We start from the raw sequence: 20,829 nt of genomic DNA, 5'->3' as shown, positions 1-20,829 counted from the left end.
TTGAGGTAATGTTTCAAGTTTTTCATAGTATACAAACCTTATGTAATCTACAAGCTCTTTATTTCTTTATTCTCCACTTCTTTCTGCAAACTCATCAATTTTTACATATGCACTTTCTATGACATTGTGAGTAGAAAGATTCAAACATTTGTATGCCTTGCTTTTATTTGAGTACCCTAGGAGTATTCCTTCATCACTGTTTGCATCAAACTTTCCTAATTATAGCATTTTCTTCAAAACACTTTAAGATAGAAAACATTAGGCTTATATACATACCATAATTCATAAGGTGTTTTGTTTGTACCTTCTTTAATTGAACTCAATTCGGTATGTGAACTGTTGTGTTGATTACTTCTCTTTGGTACTTTGGTGCAACATTCTTCTCTAATAATAATATTCTTTCACATTCCATGATGGATTTGTTCCTTCTCTCTACTATTCCATTTTGTTCTGGAGTTATGGGTGTTTATACCTATCTTTTGATTCCTCTTTCATTGTAGAACTTTTTGAATTCATTTGAGATGAATTCTCCTCCTCCATCTAATCTTAGGCATTTCAAATTTTTCCTTCTTTCTTTCTCAACTCTAGCCAAATACCATTAAATCTTTTGAAAAGCATCAGACTAATCTTTTAAAAATATTACAGTCATCATTCTAGAATAATCATCAACAAATAAAATGAAATATATATATCCACATTAGCTTTCTTGATGAAGGGCTACACCACTTTTATTGACTCACAACCAAAATCACAACAATATGGAGACAAAGAGATGAAAAAATGCTTCCCAAAGAATGCTTTTATTATACTTGAAAATCCTTACAAAATCATCAAAATGATATCATAGACATGAATTCTTCCAAAAGAAGTTTACAAATGCTTCAACATAAGAGAACTCCCAAATAAGAGCTTCCATAAGAAGAGTCTTCACACCCAGAGCTTCACCAAGAAGAACTTCCCAACTAAGATCTTCCACATTAAGATCTTTCACCTCCAAAGCTTTCTTACAAGCTATTACACCATGAGAGCTTATACTTGAAGAACTTATACTTGAAGAGCTTACACTTGAAGAGCTTATACTTGTAGAGCTTGATCACAAATGATCGTAAGCCTTGCTTAAATAGGCACTTATCATCCAAGATATTTCAAACACAACCAATGTGGGATAAAAGGTAAATACAACTACCTTAAAACAAATGTTAAATTCCCACCCAAATACAACTAAGCACCACCATGTGGCCAAATTACAAAATTATATTTCTTTTGTGGATCACAACAAATATTAAATGCATGATTTAAGGAACTTTCCACAAGCTTCTAAGATGCCACAAACACACCTCGATAAATGGAATGACAACCATTTTACTTAATTTTCTATTTATGCCACCTATACACCTTGAAAGTAGAAATTCCTCTTTTTCTCATTTTTTCTATTTTTTTTATTTTGAAATTGTTTTCCTCTATTTTTTCACTTTCTCTCTCCTCCAATTTTTTTTTAAAAACTTCCAACATGCCCCTTTTATTTTTTATGCAAGATGCTCTTGCATCAAATACCCATGGTAGGAGAAATTTTGTGAATATGGATTCACAAAATGAAGTAGCCACTGCTGTCATTTTTTTTTCTCTTCTTCCAACACCTAGCTAGAACAAGTATCCACTACCAATATATGTATTTCTTTCTTCTTTTCCAACACCTAGCTAAAACAAGTGTCTGCTGCTGAAAATACTCCTCTGCAATGAACTCTCTCCAAGTATAACTTTCATCCTCATCTAATCTTGCTGAATTAAATACACCTATAATAAACTCAACAATGTCATAACAATCTTCCTTTCCATACCACACTTCACTAACAAGATCCTCATGCAAACTATCATCATTATCTTTCAAATTCATCTCAAATGAACAGCATCCTATAATTCATAGAAATTTACCTCTTTCACATATTCATCTTCACTCACTTCTTTCATGTTGTCAACAAGGCATATAACTGCTTCAATTGTTTGATCTCCAACCAAGGCATTCTAATCTACTTGTACTATTGCAGTCTTCAAATCATCTTCATCTTCTTTTGTTTCACAAATATTTTCATCTTTGTGCCCTTCATCTTCTTTCTTTTCCACATCTAAAGAATTGTCAACATTTCTTTTCTGGTGACATGCTCTTTTCTTTCTCAACTCTTCTTCTAATTCATTCACTTTCTTCTGTAAATCAAAGAATGCAATTCGCAATACCTCTTGATTTATTGCTCTAATTTTCTCAAGTCTAGGAATCCTCAAAATTGATCCAATAAAAAAATTCATCTTCTTGTTTCTCTTCTCCATGCTCAAGTCTTCATAAGAAAAAAATTCATGCACAAGCACCTCGTGCAAACTGCCTCACAATTGATGATCGGTCTAAACAATCAAGAACTCCTTCTTGACAAACTTTACCCAATCCAAGGTCCTAGTGCAAAATGCCTCACATTTGATGATTTTTCCACATGCTCATGAACTCTCACTCTGATACCACCACGCCACCCTTACTAACTCACAACCAAAATCACAACAACATGGAGACAAAGAGATGAAAAAATGCTTTGCAAAGCTTATGTATATATATGATGTGTGTGTGTGTGTGTGTGTGTGTGTGTGTGTACTAATAAGAGGAATTCACATTTTCCAATGAGAGGATGTGTAGCTTTTTATAAATAATATATATTTATATAAATAAAAGTGATGAATTTAATCTATATATTGAATTTAACTTCTAATTACATAAAGATATTCAATTGATCTATGATCCATGATTTTGATTTTGAGTATACTAATATAATTTAGATAGATTAATGCATAAATGGTGATCAAGGATACTATAATTTTATTGGTTAGGGTTGTATCATCATGTGAATCATGATTTGGGTTATCTCTTGGCACTTATTAGAACCCTTATATTATTATTTTATGATATTTATGTGATGTAGTTATTGGAATGATTGCTAACGTATTTCATTGTTGATTTGAGGTTTTTTTCTTTTGATTTTTTGTTATCTGAGATTTTACTCCCTATGATATTCTAAGGTTTTCTTTGAACTCAACTTAAATGTTATTATTCATTATATGTTCTTTATCATGATGATCTTGATATGGATATTATTGGATCCACATTTGGGGTTGACACATGAACATTTATGAAAGTTATGCCTTTGAGGAAATTTAGTTGTTGTGTGGAGATATTATTCTCATGGTGTATAGGTTATCTTATTTATTATACCCCTTGGGTATTTGGTGGATATTTATGATTATGTTTTGGTTATGATTCCATTTTTTATTTTGATGTTATGGAAGGGTTTTCTAGGATCGTTGCTTAGAGAGTGGATCACTACAATCATCGCTCAGGCCCAAAGTGATTAGTCTAGGATAACCCATTGTGGAGTTGTAATCAAGTAAAAATATAATTAAAATGAACTAGGATGGGTTATAATTTAAATAAGATAAATCAAATACCTCACTCATTTTCATGTGAGATCCTATATGGACCATGAATGGGATGGAGAAGGACTAGTTGTATTTGTAGTCTTCATAGATAAATCAACAATCCTTGTCCTCACTAAAGGTTATCAATTCCACATGAGTTCCACCTGGGGACTAGGGTTTGGAGAGACCTCTAGAATAAATTTAGAGAGGGAGCTATGTGATGACACTCTCCAATGTGTTTCTTGGGATTCTCTTATTCAACCTTATGGTTTTCCTCTAGTATAGAGTGGTATATTTTGGTATGATCCCATGTGTATCTTTGTGCCATGATATTTTTTATGTCATTTTTTATTTTGTTCTTCTTTCCTATAATTTGTTTTTTTATGTTTTCTTTTGTAGTGAGGGGCCATGTGTTATCTTCTTGCTCAAGGGAGTGGCCTCAAGGTTCCATGTGGTTGAGTGAAAAATATTTTTCCATCAAGATTCCTGATTTTAGTCATGACTCTCTAGCTTTCTAGCATATCCATTGTACCCTAATGCTAGCTTCTTGATAAATTATCATTACTCTAATTTGTATCATATGTTGTGAGGAAAATTTTGAAAATGTAAAACATATTATTATGAATTATTATAAACTTTTCATTCATTTGTATTATCGATTACTTAGGTGTAACATTTAGTATGAAAGGGGTTGATTATCTATTTGATCGTTATCATTATATAATCTACTACATTCATGTGGATTTATTAGTCATATAAATCGATGTAGCATTATTAATCTATAGTTTATGTTTTATGTTTACATTATTTTTTGTTCATGCTTTTATCTGTAGCAACATCAGAGGACCTAAGAGGACATGGTGTGCATATTTTAATACTCTAATATATTTCATTACATGATGTAATATTATAGTTAGATGTGTAGTTAAATCATTTTTTTAAAATTGTGTCATGTTTATGAAAATTCCATGTTGTCTTCTTAGATTCCTTGGTTAAGTGTTACGTGAAATCCCCATGCAAAACCTACAATAGGTTAACATTATAAAGATAAATTATAAATCCCTTATCACAAAACATGCCATAACTCAAAAAAATTGGGTACTCTACTTTGCACTCATTTCTCTTTTCAAAAATACTCTATCATGTACCATAAATTTGTTAAAATTCATAGTCAATTGTGGGCATCATAATATATTGATTGAATATTAAACTATCATAGATGATTCTATGCATATTACATGACATTAGATATTATATCATCATATAAAAAAATTACACCTAGCATAATTTGTCACCTCAAGTGGGACTCCATTTTTCATATGAGAATATTGAATAATATAAAATAAATAAACCAGCAAAACATTAAGATTACAAGAAGTATGATAGCTAATCTCAATAGGATTATATAATAAACATCATCATATAAACTATTATAAGATAAAGACAGGAAAGATCTAACGTGATATAAATAAAATTATTTTTCCATTATATATAATAAGCATATATTCATTAAAAATGTTACCATTGGAAAGAATTGGTCACAGTAATATGAAGCATACAAGAATGAATAACATCTAAGAAATTATCATGTATTTCTTAAGAAATGTGATCATTACATTGAGCATGAATAAACAACATATAAGGGTAGTAAAGTGAGCTTGGGTTGTGGGTTTTCTTCCCATTGGTCTCGAATCTTTGCTTCCAGTTTAAAGATGTGAGATAATTACACATGGAGGATCTCATTCATGGAGTACCCATAGAAGTACCCAAGATATAGGTTAAATGTTGGGGTAGATCATTAAGATAGCTCCCACGTATTAAAAAAATACCATAAAAAATAAACAATTTGATATATAATAATGTTTAAATTTTAATTCAACATTCACTAAAAAAAACTCAAAATTTATTAAAATCATAACATTCAAAATCTAAATGCAATCTCAAATATCAAATTATTGTGTTTTCATTTAATATAAAAATATATTTAATTGCTCAACCTTAAAGCCATCAATTTTCTTGTATAAAATACGTTGAGCACATTCGGAGGAAAAAAGAACATCCCATATTTTAATATGATTGCTTAATACTGTTACCTAGATACTCTTCATCTTTATTTAGAGCATAATGTCAACAAAAACTAAAACTTTTAGAAAGCATAAAATTCCACATAGCAATCTCCATGAAAGAAAATCATAAGTAGCGTTCCATATATGAATCCACGGTTGTGTATTTTACTTCTAGATAAAGCTCGGTAGCTTCTACTCCATTAGCTCCAATTTCAAAATTATAAAGATTGCCCTTATAGAACATCTGGTAGAAATGTGCTATTCCAATTTGCTCTCCATATGGTTGACCTAACACAAGCATTGCAAAAAGACCATATTAATGTCTTAATTTTTTTTTTTTTTTTTTAAATTATGATAAAAAATTGCAACATATACCTTTCATGCCTGCAAGAAAATCCTCAACGGAAATATATATTTTATTCAAGCTCTTTCTCGATAATTTTTCCCATTTTTCAACCACTTCCTTTTGAGAAAGAATGTTCAAAGGTGGCCTGATGTACATAGTCTTATTTACGGTACGAGGGTCATCAATTGCTTTGATTGTATATATTCCAACATCATCTTCATCTACCCAAACAGCTGTCAAGAGAATACATACCTTTTGTTACAGTAATTAATCAAACCATATGTTTTTGTTTTTCTTATATAGAGATGCATAATATTTTAGAATATATTAATCACTACAAGGGTAAAACCATAAGTTAAAAATTTGAAAATCTTTGATAGATCAGCGAGATGTATAAGCTTAAGGGTAACATACTATTATTGTGAGGCTAATGATTTTATGCTTTAATACATTTTAAAGTAGTGCACCTTTATATAAGGTAAGCAAACAACATGATATGTTTTGATGAGTCAAATTACTAGAATATTGTAATTTACATTTAATCATTGAAAAAATGTATTAAAAACATATAATGCATTGTAAATACCTTTGACATTTCCATCTCCATATAGCAATACTTTGTCTAAAGGAGGCATTACACGGCCAAGTTGAGCTAAACCACCAACCAAATAGCCAGCAAATATGTTGGCAAAGATATAAGTGTGAGGAATGGTTGCAGCTTCTATGGCCTCTCGAACTTTTATTTTGTCCATAAATACAATGTTGCCAGGTGCCATTGCATGTTCCATCAACCCTGGATCCATCCCAAATTCTGAAGGAACAAACCTCTAAAAACAATAAAATTTATGAAGCTCAATGTAAGAGATAATATTGTATATTATTTTTTATTTTATTTTTCAACTATCAAACTTTGACATTATTTTATTAATATACTTATGTAATTTTCAACCTTAAGAGGTATGAAATCAAAGAATCAAAAAAACCACAAAAAAATAGTTTAATGTACAAATACAAAATGTAAAAGGACAAGTACTAATATATGTATATATATATTTTGTATATGTATGTATATATATATATATATATATATATATATATATATATATATATATATATATATATATATATATATATATATCCACACACACTTACTGAATATGTATATACATATATAGTATGTGTGTGAAGTTAATTATATATCTACTAGTCTGTTTCCAAAATTATCCACTTGAAATCTTATAATAATATTTCAAATTAATTTTATCATCTCAAATTTATTTATTTTAATCGATTAGAAAATATATAGATTATAAAGAACAAAAGTAATAATAAAATTCAACAAAATTCATTTGTGTTTTCATATTTCCAATTTTGACTAAAGATGCATTTTGGCCACGTCCTTAAATATATGGCCTAAATTGCAAACCAAATGTGTATTACTTTGAGGCTGCGTTTTCCCTTTTCGTTGGTTGATATGACTAAGTACCGACCTCCACTTACCTAACCAAAAATCGGTGAACTGTGTCATAAATGTAACCGACTAGGTAGATAAATTCCAAAGTACAATTTTAGGTTGGAAAACTAATAGATTTTATATTACTTTAGAGAAGATTATTTATACATAAATATGGTGAAAAAGAGCAAATAAATTTCTGAAAGATTATCAGCGTAATTTGACATGTTAACTAAAGTAAAGTAATAATCGTGAATTTATTAATTCGCTATAATGATATTTGAAAGGTTTAGATGCAACTAATTTAATCATTATGATGATTATCTAAAAGAGAAACTGTAATAGGGGTAAGGATAAATCAGACATTCTGAAAGAGAATTGTAATGCGGAGAAAATGCAATAGGAAAATGGGGAAATCAGATCTTTCAGGAAAAAGATATTGTAATCTGAACTATTTAAAAGAGAATGTAATATGAAGAAGGGGAATTGAGATGTTCAGAAAAGGATAATGCAACTAATTTTAGACATTCTGAAAGAGAATTGTAATCTGAACTATTTAAAAGAGAATGTAATATGAAGAAGGGGAATTGAGATGTTCAGAAAAGGATATCAGATCTTTCAGGAAAATGGGTAAATCAGATCTTTCAGGAAAAAGATATTGTAAGTTGCATGTAGCGATGTAAAAGAATTGGCAGTGAGCTGAATGAACATGAATATACTGACCCTGGATAGAACGCCTTGCTTGCTGCATGCGAGGAAATAGCCGGCGATCCTTCATATAGAGTTAATGTTTTCATATACTTCATAGTTTACATGATTCGATCTCTCGATATCTAAAAAGAAATCGCTACGATATACAGCATGTCAAACCCTTTCTTCGTTCTTTCAAAACGGAAGATTCGCAATCATCTGAATAATTCTTTTATAAATATTTTAAAATACAAACTAGTCATATTTGAGATTGACACATTTAACAACCTACGAACAAAGATATCCGCGGAAGTTCTAGGTATTAACAGACAAAAATTTAAAATATTTAAATTTTATTTTGTCTTCCGTCTTGTGCTTCTGATCTGCTCAATTCTTAAGAAATAATCGACAATTTATCAACTATTTACACAGCAGATCTACCCTATTTTCACAAATTGATCAACATCACGTGCCTAAAATCTGTCAAAGAGAGTGACAAAGGAATCACAGACCTTAATATTTCCAGCTTCTTTAATGGCCGCCACTAATTTGAGCTGTTGAAGGATGTGATGCCGCATGTGGTTTCCGGCAACTGCGCTTATCACAACATCAACCTGCTTCACGGCATTTACAAGGCTTCCGTGATCATCAAATGAAGAGAATATGTAAGGTAAAAAGATAAAAAGATAACATGTGGTGTGAGGAGAATATTTTTAGAATAAAGAGAGTGAATAATAATTGTAAGGTCAAAAAGTTATGGAAATATATGTTTGAATATTAATTATTTATTGTTATTGTAAAAGAAATTTATAAATTTTTTATTAATTATTTTTTATTGTTTCTTGAGTTCCAACATTTCTTTCAATAATAGTCTCAGTGAAAAGTTTTTTGTATACTTTGGAAGCAAAGCCATCAGGATTCTCTATATTTGCCAACCGTGTCAACATTTGATGGTAGGTCTCAGAACTTTTCTCTACTTTGGATGCATACTTTGCAATATACTTAATAACAGCATGTGCTGACAAAACAGGTTGCCAATCTATATTTTCTCTCCACAATTGTAAAATGTAACAATTATGAGAGTTGACTCTATCATCATTCCTTTGAGGTTCAAATTTTTTTCTCCACTTTCTACATCCTCATACAATTTTGATCCATTTATATTTACTGCCCAAGGAGCATTATACCTACAATTGGTATGCAATTAGTTAGAATGCAATAAATAATTTATTCTAATAGTTTTGTTTAAGAGAAATTAAATAGATAGTACCTACATGTCATTTTTCCCTTTTTTTTTTGAGACATGCTCCCTCTTTACAAATTGTATGTCATTGCATAGTATTCAATATTTCTTCATAGTCCTTGTCCACATTCATTTCTAGTATTTGGCTTGTGTTTCTAAGACATGGATCTTGTGCAAAATTCTGCAATGGCTTCATGAAGACAAATACATTTAAATCGAGAAAGAAAAGATGGTTGTGAACAAATAACAATTATAAAAAATTAAATTATAGAAATCTCAACACAATGAAACTTAGTGTACATTGAGGTGTATATGTTTTTCACTGTCACATGCTAGTGGATTCCATGCATGCACAATGTGATGGAAAAAAGATTCAGCTTCTCTTACTTGTTCTTCATTATGCCAATCTAACTTATCCATATTTGGAGCACCATGAAGCCACAAAAAACCATGTACATGTGGAGATCCCCTATGTTTCCATTCAAATCTTGACCAGAAGTCTTTAACTTTGAGGCCTTTCTCCAAAATTTCTTTATGAAACATTGTGTGCCTGAGGTGCATGTAGTGCGCAACAATATGAGGATAATCAATAACATTTTCTCTCTTCCACTTCTAAGCCTCACTTGGATCTGATGGTTGAGTTCTAGGCATGAGTGCATGTAGATCGGGCCAATACAAATCAGCTGCACTAAGTGTAAAGAAAATTGTGGGGGTCCCTAGTTGTTTCAGAAAATCGTATAATTTTGATTGATTTTTTTTCTAATATGACCTTGTACATCTTAAGGTTGTTCCAAAATGCATCAATCTATCAGCAAGGTGTGTGCCAGAGGAATTTTCCATATGTTTGTGTATCTCATCAATGGTCATTGGCAACTCTTCAATATTTCTTTTTACGAAAATTGAACTGGAATTTTGTGCACGGTGCCGCATTATCATGTTTTCCATGTAATATCTAAATCGGGGATGTCTACCAAAGCGATGATCCCTATACTGAATTAGATGCTTCACAAATTCATGAAGGTATACTTTTCATAGTTAATTTTATCTTTCAAAATATAAATCTCAATAGCTTATTATATTCTTGTATATAATAAGCTATTGAGACAAGGTCCCGATCCTTTTTTATTAACAATGATGGAAAGGATAGAATCCATGTTGTATTTCTGTATAAACCAATTACTGAAGGATGTAGATAGGATACACAAACTAAAAATGGAAAAAGAGGCTTGGAAATGAGAATTCGATAGACAAAGAACCCTAATGTGCCAACAATTGAGGAGTTCATTATTATGTACAAGGAAGAGAAGATAGCATGTCGATTCTAATACTCTGACGGACATGAAGAATAGCGTTGTTTATATGCAATAAGTGCAGACACATTCATACACAGTCAGAAGAAAATGTAATTCAATAGGTGCAAAGAAAGCCAAATTTGGAACCTGGTTGAGATGCTTGCAAACTGGTGTCAACTTGTTTGCTCTCCCTAACAATTCTTTAGCTCAAAATTCCCTGCTTCAAACCAAAAAATAGCATAGAATTATGAGAATGCAAACACAATAACATTGATTTTATTTTTCATTCTTGGCAACTAATTGAATCAATTTCCTTCATTAAAAAAAGTTAAATGTACCCTCTACTCAAAATTAACTCATCAAAACATTATAGTTTGCAAGAACAATAGAATAGAATGCTTGAATTTTGAAGGCTTGTATTCGTAATCGAGGTTGATCATCTCAAACATCATAGTTGGGTATATGCTGGGTGCATTTGGTCTTGGAAATCACACATTTATGGACCTCAAATTGACAGAAAATCTCCACTAACATATTTATAATTATTCAAAAATGGGTTTCATACAATAGTAAAGAGAATATCAAGTGAGTCAACATAATCATCCGATTCTTGGTAACTCCAATCTTATATGAACTTGAATAGCCTGTACAGGGATACTTTATGCTGTACAACGATGGTAAAGTGAGAGACAGTAAAAAACCATAATTTCCTATGTCCAACTAATTGTTTGTGCCAAAGTACGCATTTAGCTAAATCAAATACTGTGTAACTGAAAATCAACCCTCTACTCTAAGTTAACTTATCAAAACATTACAATTTGCAAGATTGACATAATAGAATGCTTGAATTTCAAAGGCTTGTATTCGTAATCGAGGTTGATAATCTCAAAAGATCCCACTTACCCTGCAAGTTTTTCAATTCCTCTCCAAGTTTCTGACTTCCAAACAATGTCGAATTACAATCAGATGGATGCAATGTATATCACGAGACGGTTACGAAAAATGATTTTCGATAGTTGCGACTATTCAAGCATGAAGGCTCGTATCAAAAACCAATAGGCTGAGGATAGTTGTGATTATTCAGACATCTTCAATAAAATAATAATCGAACAAGCTTTGTTATGATTGCTATTCCCAGATGAATTAGAATGATTGAAAAGCAATATTATGATTATAATTCGAATACATGTGCTGAAGGTGAAGAGTGCAGACATTATACTAAAGTCGTGTGGAAAAAATCATAGAAGCTCGAATGTGCCCATGTTAAATGTGACAATGGTGCCATTTTCATCTCCTACAATTACGCTCATTATGGGAATGTTGTTAGGCAGAAGCCATACTAACTCATGTATGTTGTATTTTTTATGTTTAATGTATGTTGTATTTTATAAAGTTTTGGTATAGAATATGTCTATTCTAAATGTGGGCGTTTGAATTAATTTAAGGTTATTAAAATTTCAATGGCATGGGAGTGCACAATGCGGGAGATGTGACATAGTTGGCACCATTGGTGAAGATAATGACAGATGTAAACGTGGGCTCCCCAAAATTGTAGGTTATTATTTTTTTTTTTAAACGATGAATTACACAGACCTCAAAATTGTAGGTTTTTTTTTTTTTTTTTTAAACGATGAATTACACAGATTTCAGATGTTGCACAGTTTGTGCTATCCTCTGGCTAGCTTTTTCACATTGCTATTTTGTTGCTGCATCAATTTATGATTCAAAAACTGTCTTGCAATTGAATCGGATTGGGAATAGTAATCATTGGAAATTTTCATATCAACAATAGCATAGTGGTCATGATGTGGAATATTGAATGTTTCTCTGAAAAAATTAGGTGTATTATCCAACAATATTACACCCTAGGAATTTTTAATTGTCCTATCATCTACATCATAATACTGTGCACATGCCAAAACCAATTCCACAAATTGAAGAGAAATTGGGAATGTAGCTGCTTCAACCAATCCTGAATTTTCCAATCTCTGTCAGAGAAGAGACATTCCCTCACCCCTTTTCATTCTATCTGAAAATTCCATAATATCAATGAACCCTAAGTTTGTGTCTCCTATCTCCTTATATGCTGAATCAAACTTAGATTTACGAAGATTCCTTGTAAATTTGTACTTCATCGTGAACAATATAATATATGTGACCTGAAAATATTGTTTTTTTTTAATTAATAAGAAAACAAATGTAAAAGACAAATGAGAAATGCTTTTAGATGGAAGAAAATAAAAGTGTGGATGTCAAAAACATTAAACACACTTTTCATTATATTTAGGTAAGAAATATTCAATACCAGAAGAAGTTGAAGCAAAGATCAATGCATGGAAATAAAAGTGGTGACAATATAAAATAATTGCATCTATAGTTATTTTTTATATGAGAAATAATTTAAACACTTATGAAAATTTTAATGAAATATTAAATCATGGAAATAAATTCCCATAGCTAGTCAAAATTGAATATATTATGTCAAACGCAATACAGTTTACTGTCCAAAGATATATGGATCTTGACCCAAACAAAACAATGTCATGTTGAAGTCCACTATTTTAGTATCCATCTTCCATTAACCCAATCATGGGCTCGACGTATGAGGAAACGATAATATGCTTGAAGAGTTTTAGTTTTGGGAAATAAAATTTCAAAAAAATGTTGGTGACTTAAAGGACATTCAAAAAAATCTATAACAACACCTGTCATTGTTTGATCTCCCATGCCATTAAAATTTTAATAACCTTAAATTAATTCAAATGCCCACATTTAGAACAGACATGTTCTATACCAAAATATTATAAACTACAGCATGCATTAAACATAAAAAATACAGCATACATGAGTTAGTATGGCTTCTACCTAACAACATTCCCATAATGAGCATAATTGCAGGAGATGAAAATGGCACCATTGTCACATTTAACATGGGCACATCCGACCTTCTGTGATTTTTTCCACATGACTTTAGTATAATGTCTGCACTCTACGCCTTCAGCACATGTATTCAAATTATAATCATAATATTGCTTTTCAATCATTTTGATTCATCTGGGAATAAGTTATATAATATTATATATATATATATATATATATATATATATATATATATATATATATATATATATATATATATATATATATATATATATATATATATATATATATATATATATATATATATATATATATATATATATATATATATATATATATATATATATATATATATATATATATATAAGTTATATATATATATATATATATATATATATATATATAGACGCGCTTTACTTCTAATGTCTATATATATATATATATATATAAAGTTATTAATACAGATACTTTATCCATGATGTCTTCTTTTTTTCTAGAATATATCTCTCTCTCTCTTTCATTATGGAGTAGACGTTGTTTCTCCATTTCTGTATCATCCATCTTTTGTTTTTGTCTACATTTGTATTCTCTTTGATATAGTTTTTTATATTCTCTTCACTCATTGACAATTAGCACATCTTGGTAGCATATCTGAAAATTTGAGAAGTAAAGTACTATTTAGACTATGTTTCTTTATTTTGATTGTTAGACCAATTCAAATACAATAAAAGAGTACATAATTTTATGTAACCAAATATGATTTTAATGTATTTTAAATAAAGTTAGATTGTCTTAGCATACATAACTTTTAAAATATAATTGAAAATATTTATTGTATTTATTCATTTAGATATAAAATAACATTCTTTCCATAGTTAATTGTATCTTTCAAAGAGATAATCAAAAGACTATATTTCCCTTGTTCTAAATTAAATACCATGTTTAAAAATAAATAACATTTTTTTATTGGAAAACATAATAACTTTGAAATATTACACTATAAAAGCAGGCCAAAAATATATTTCATCATTAAAAGGAGTATGTTGTATTAGTCACACATGAAGTGACTATTTAATAGTGAAATTGTATGTAAAACAGTTAGACATGTATATATTTAATATGTTTATATCAAAGAAATAATAGGACTCTATTCTAAAAACAAAAATTGCATTACAACCACTAAGTTGTCTGCGATTGTCATATTAATTACAAAAATTGCATTACAAAAATTGCATTACATGTGGAAATATAAATTATAGAATTGGAGTATTCTGAAAGAATATATGATTGTGATGACATTGTTTGTCATCTATATAGAATAGTGTCATGCAAAGGCACTAACAACTTCTCTCAATAGGTTCTTGTCAGGACCGAAGTGGTAATTGAGCTTAACATTGACAGAGTTAACTATGTTTTTAACACCTCTAATAGTATCCACAGCATCTGAACTTTGTGACTAAAAATCACATATTGTTTTTTTTCTTTGCATCATAATATCAATGTCCTCTTTCTATAATTTCTTATGCATTGACTCAGAAAATTGTTGAATAATCTGATCGGAGGAACACAATGCTAAAGAACTATCAAACAAATTACAACCCAAACCTTCGATAAAATTTTGTATCCTAGTCATCGATATATCTAGCAAACTTTTTACTGTGTATAATTTTTTATGACAGTTTATTAGTGTTGATCTTCTCAAATTATATACCTTTAACAATTCTTGGAGTGAGGCTTTGCTATGACTTATACCAATTGAGACTAATTGATCAACAGGCATTGTCTTCACCTTTCTTATAATTGGAATATCCTCTTTTAAGAAATCAAGCTCCCCAACTATTGTTTCATCAATATCCTGTGCAACAATTACCTTGTCAAGGACACTTTTATATTGTTTGACTGCCTTTTGAATCACGTGAATACCTAGAATTTCCAAATCATCCATCCATTCTATAAATGCAGTGTGTATTCCATCATCATTGTTCTTATCTGAATGAAATACAGAGTCTTTGATCGACTATAGAGAACATTGCACATGTTCATATGATTCAACATGAGGTGAAGTGCATGTATTTTCAATATTTTGCGGAGATTGAACATGAAAATTTTCATCTTTATTCAAACCAGCAGAAGTCACATCATTGATGTCCACTTCAAGAGGAGGTGAATTACCTTCATCCTCATCTATATTGTCATCATTGATAATAAAATCCTAATTTACACCGAGAACTTCATGTGAAACCATAGGTGGGCCCACTGTGACATCATCTCTCACAATATCTGTTGCATTTGTGAATTCTTTTGTATGATATTCGAACATGTGATATACCGAGTGCATTGGAAGTAATGTAAATGGCTTTTTGACCCACTCTGTTGATAGTAATATGACATCCATTGAACGACTTTCAATCGAAGTTTCTTCATGAGAGTACCAATCTATTGGATCAATTGGAAGACCAGATATATTATTTGTTTCATATAATGGAAGCAACTAATTCCCATCTTCTTTTAGGCCTTCTGTAATATTATGAATATTGCAAGATTGCATGAGCTCTAGTGAAAATCTACAATAGTCCCTTTTTTTAATTTGTTTTTCATTTACACAATTTTCCTAGTGGTCCTCTAAAGCAGCCTGGTGTTTGAAACTTCCATTTACAATACCAGATATCCTTCCTATTGGATCAAAGTTATATCATACATCGCCAATAGTATTAATTCAAAGATGAGCCACATCAAGTTCTGCACTTTCCACTATTTCAAGATTAGCACAGGAGTAGTTACCAATAGTTATTGGAAAACTAAAGAAATCTAAACATCGGTCCCCAAATTGTCTTGTTACTAGAAAAAATTGTCTACACAACTCCAAAAGCAATAGTTTATCGGAAGGGTAGCGTGGGAACTTCCATGGATAGCCATGGAAGCTATAAACCCTTACATAGGTGAATGTTCAAAATTGGATATACCAATTTCTATATTTTGCAATTTCATCAACAGCCTCATTGGATATTCTTCTTTCCATTTCATCATGAAGTCTTTTTATGACAATGAAAGTGAATCCATCATTGACTCTACAAAAATACTTTTCACTTTCAATCATTTCTAACTGAGGAAAACAATTGTAAACTCCTGGTTGAACCTCTCCAAACCTATCATTCTTATTTATTCCTGGAAATATATTTTGCAAGGCCAACAAATAGACCAAATATGATGTCATATAGAATGTTTTGCTATGGAGAACATCAATTAATTGTTTGTGCAAACAGTTGCTGATAATGGATGCCCAATCAAATTGTTTTTTGTTCCAAATTTTGTGGATGAAATAAAGGATCCATGTCTCAAAATTAGTTGAGCGAGGACAACCAAAAACCCTACTCAATAGAGTGATAAAATCTCTACCCTCTTCTATAAAATCAACTTTGTGTTGTCCTCTGGCTAGCTTTTTCACATTGCTATTTTGTTGCTGCATCAATTTATGATTCAAGAACCATCTTGCAATTGAATCGGATTGGGAATCGTAATCATTGGCAATTTTCATATCAACAATAGCATAGTGGTCATGATGTGGAATATTGAATGATTCTCTGACAAATTTAGTTGTATTATCCAACAATATTACACCCTAGGAATTTTGAATTGTCCTATCATCTACATCATAATACTGTGCACATGCCAAAACCAATTCCACTGATTGAAGAGAAATTGGGAATGCAGTTGCTTCAACCAATCCTGAATTTTCTAATCTCTACCAAAGAAGAGACATTCCCTCACCCCTTTTCATTCTATCTGAAAATTCTATAATATCAATGAACCCTAAGTTTGTGTCTCCTATCTCCTTATATGCTGAATCAAACTTAGATTTATGAAGATTCCTTGTAAATTTGTACTTCATGGTGAACAATATAATATATGTGACCTAAAAATATTGTTCTTTAAAAATTAATAAGAAAACAAATGTAAAAGACAAATGAGAAATGCTTTTAGATGGAAGAAAATAAAATTGTGGATGTGAAAAACATTAAACATGCTTTTCATTATATTTAGGTAAGAAATATTTAATACCACAAGAAGTTGAAGCAAAGATCAATGCATGGAAATAAAAGTAGTGACAATATAAAATAATTGCATCTATAGTTATTTTTTATATGAGAAATAATTTAAACACTTACGAAAATTTTAATGAAAGATTAAATCATGGAAATAAATTCCCATAGCCAGTAAAAATTGAATATATTATGTCAAATGCAATACAGTTTACGGTCCAAAGATATATGGATCTTGACCCAAACAAAATAATGTCATGTTGAAGTCCACTATTTTAGTATCCATCTTCCATTAACCCAATCATGGGCTCGACATATGAGGGAACGAGAATATTCTTGAAGAGTTTTAGTTTTGGGAAAAAAAAATTCAAAAAATTGTTGGTGACTTAAAGGAGATTCAAAAACATCTATAACAATTCCTGTCAACCAACGATTATTCTCGAACACGTCGACAACTAAATCCACTGAAATATATTCAGGTAGGCTAACAACTGGAGGTGAAGGTCGAATAAATTCAGTATATAATTCCTCTATAAGATGCTCTTGGGTCCATTCATCTATTATAAAATTATCATATTCAATGATGAACTTAGGCCTCTGTGCACTGGCAACATATCCTATTATGGTCGCAAGGATCCATGCTCTGTTGTCATCACAACACACTTCTACTTTCATCCCGTAATGAAATTCCATGTTGTAAAACTTAACCTTAAAAATAATTAATTTTAGATTAATTTTCTAATTTAAACATTTAAATCAAATCCTAATGCATCTAACAATCAATGTCTCCAATTTCAAACTACGTAATCTCTCAATTCAGCTATCAATCTAATACTACACATTTTTAAATTTAAATACTTCAAATTTACATTCTTAATTTATTCTTTATCCAAATATGTGATTCTTAATGTATAATAATTTTGGGTCTAAAACAAATTATTTTCTAGGTAGTTTGAATGCATCTAGCAATCAATGTCTCCAATTTCAAACTATGTAATCTTTGTTTATTTTTCTACTTTTATCAATCTAATATTACATATTTCTAAATTTAAATACTTCAAATTTATATTCATAATTTATTCTTTATCTTGCAAAAAAGATAACGAATTATTTATTTAAATGGTTTTCATGATTTATTTTCTATAGTTTAATATTCATAATCTTAGGTCACTTTTTACAGTGCAATGTACATTAATAACCATTTAATTACATATGAAATTATACATTTATAAAGATACTTCAAAATATTTTTATTTTTTAATTTCTTTTCTTTTAAACTCTTGATTCAAAATAGACATTTTTAAATGATAGTTTTGTAGTGGTAATATTTTCAAAAAAAAACTATGAATCTTTAACAAATGACAAATTATCCTTTGAATATGACTTTTTTGAAAATATATTTACATTCATAATTTATTTTTTATTTTACAATTCAAAATTTCCTTATTTTAATTATTTTTTGTCTAATACTACTTATTTCCTGCCTGATTTGAATGCATCTAACAATCAATGTCTCTAATTTCAAACTATGTAATCTCTCAATTCAACTATCAATCTAAAGCCTTGCTAAAACCTATAAAATAACCATAATAAATCAACAACCATGATTCTACTATAAAATAACCATAACAAATCAATAACCATAAATCTATAAAATAACCATGATAAATCAAATAACTATCAAACTAAAGTATAGTAATATTGAGAAGGTATTGATTTATGAGTATGACAACTATATCTCATAATAGAAAACTATGATTGTACAAAGAAATGAAAAATTAAAAAAATGATTGTTCTCACCTAAATGAAAGTTATTAATCTATCAATTAAAGATAGAGTATATCTATGTGTATCTATGTATTCTTTCTAACCTTAAGTAATAACACTATTCCTATTGAAGAGTGCAATCTTAGTGTTTTTAATCTTTGACAGCCACAATTTGCATTCCTTATCTTGTCTTCTACTTTCAATTTATTTAATTATTTTTAATTTGAGATTATATAAGATTTTCACACTTATAATATTTAACCGATAGAAATAAAACATATTAAAATTACATATCTTGTAATTATTAATATTTATTACCACTTTTACACTTCACCCATGTTGTTAGTACTATTTATAAATCTGTTCATTCCCATTTAATATATATTAATTATTGAATCATTTTATTTAACAATTTTTTCCTTTTCACATTATTGCATTCCACTTACAAGTTTAATCTTGAATATAATAAATAATATTTTTGTCAAGATCATTATAATACATCTGAACACAATAATAGAACCAATAAAGGAAAAAGTGTGTTATATATTTCTAGTTCACATTTTAACTTTATAAATTCATTTTTTTTAAAAACTTTTAGAATAACTATGAATATATATTCATATGTCTCGGTTTTTCAAATGTTAACTCTGTGTATTTTTTGGCAAGTAATTCTTCTAAGATTTGAGAAGATTTTTCACACTTATAATATTTAACTATAGGAATAAAATATTTTTTAATTACATATCTTGTAATTATTAATATTTATTCCCACTTATACACTTCACTCATGCTCATGATGTTATTAGTATTTATAAATATTTTCATTCTCATTTAATATATATTAATTATTGAATCATTTTATTTAATTTTTTGTACCTCATTGAGGGGATGACTAGAATTAACAATTATATCACATAGGAATAAAAGCTTACCCTATTGAAGAGTGCAATCTTAAGGTTTTTAGTCTTCGATAGCCACAATTTGCATTCCTTATCTTGTCTTCTACTTTCAATTTATTTAATTATTTTTAATTTGAGAATATATAAGATTTTCACACTAGGTTTATATAAGCAATAGAAATAAAACATATTAAAATTACATATCTTGTAATTATTAATATTTATTCCTACTTTTATACTTCACCCATGCTATTATTAATAATTATAAATCTTTTCATTCCCATTTAATATATATTAATTATTGAATCATTTTATTTAACATTTTGTTCCTTTTCACATTATTACATTCCACTTACAAGTCTAATCCTAAATACAATAAATAATATTTTTCTCAAGATCATTATAATACATCTGAACACAATAATAGAACCAATAAAGGAAAAAGTGTGTCATATATTTCTAGTTCACATTTTAACTTTATAAATTCATTTTTTTTTAAACTCTTAGAATAACTATGAATATATATTTATATCTCTCAGCTTTTCAAATGTTAACTTTGGCAAGTAATTCTTCTAAGATTTGAGAAGATTTAGTTTGTGGATTTGCTAGATCTATTTCACACATCAGGCTCTTTTGGCAAACAACCTTATCAAATATTTTTCATGTCTTTCCTATGCATCCATATTTTACTTCTTTCAAT

The 20,829-nt window shown here is 29.4% G+C and overlaps 1 protein-coding gene across 1 annotated transcript; it reads right to left on the bottom strand.

Annotated features, from left to right (window-relative positions):
* Positions 1-5,382: 5,382 nt before the first annotated feature.
* Positions 5,383-8,711, bottom strand: LOC149537852 (bifunctional pinoresinol-lariciresinol reductase 2-like). Its single transcript, XM_089802228.1, has 4 exons — positions 8,521-8,711; positions 6,452-6,692; positions 5,895-6,098; positions 5,383-5,807 (listed from the first exon to the last, which is right to left on the bottom strand). Exons 1-4 carry the CDS (start codon positions 8,584-8,586, stop codon positions 5,644-5,646), a joined length of 675 nt encoding a protein of 224 aa, XP_089658354.1. The 5' UTR covers positions 8,587-8,711; the 3' UTR covers positions 5,383-5,643.
* Positions 8,712-20,829: the final 12,118 nt, after the last annotated feature.

This window comes from Cupressus sempervirens, chromosome 9 (assembly GCF_028749045.1).
Source record: "Cupressus sempervirens isolate cs-2001-9-10 chromosome 9, ASM2874904v1, whole genome shotgun sequence".
In the NCBI taxonomy this organism is placed as follows: domain Eukaryota; kingdom Viridiplantae; phylum Streptophyta; class Pinopsida; order Cupressales; family Cupressaceae; genus Cupressus; species Cupressus sempervirens.
Note: the sequence above shows the minus strand (reverse complement) of the source record. Positions and strands in the feature narration are given on the sequence as shown.

Bases quoted from the DNA above. Each gene is read 5' to 3' on its own strand.
- LOC149537852 (XM_089802228.1), bottom strand. From the start codon at position 8,586: ATGCGGCATCACATCCTTCAACAGCTCAAATTAGTGGCGGCCATTAAA. The intron at 6,693-8,520 runs GTCTGTGATTCC...TATTGTTTTTAG, and splicing joins AAGAAGCTGGAAATATTAAG to AGGTTTGTTCCTTCAGAATT. The intron at 6,099-6,451 runs GTATTTACAATG...TTCTCTTGACAG, and splicing joins TGGAGATGGAAATGTCAAAG to CTGTTTGGGTAGATGAAGAT.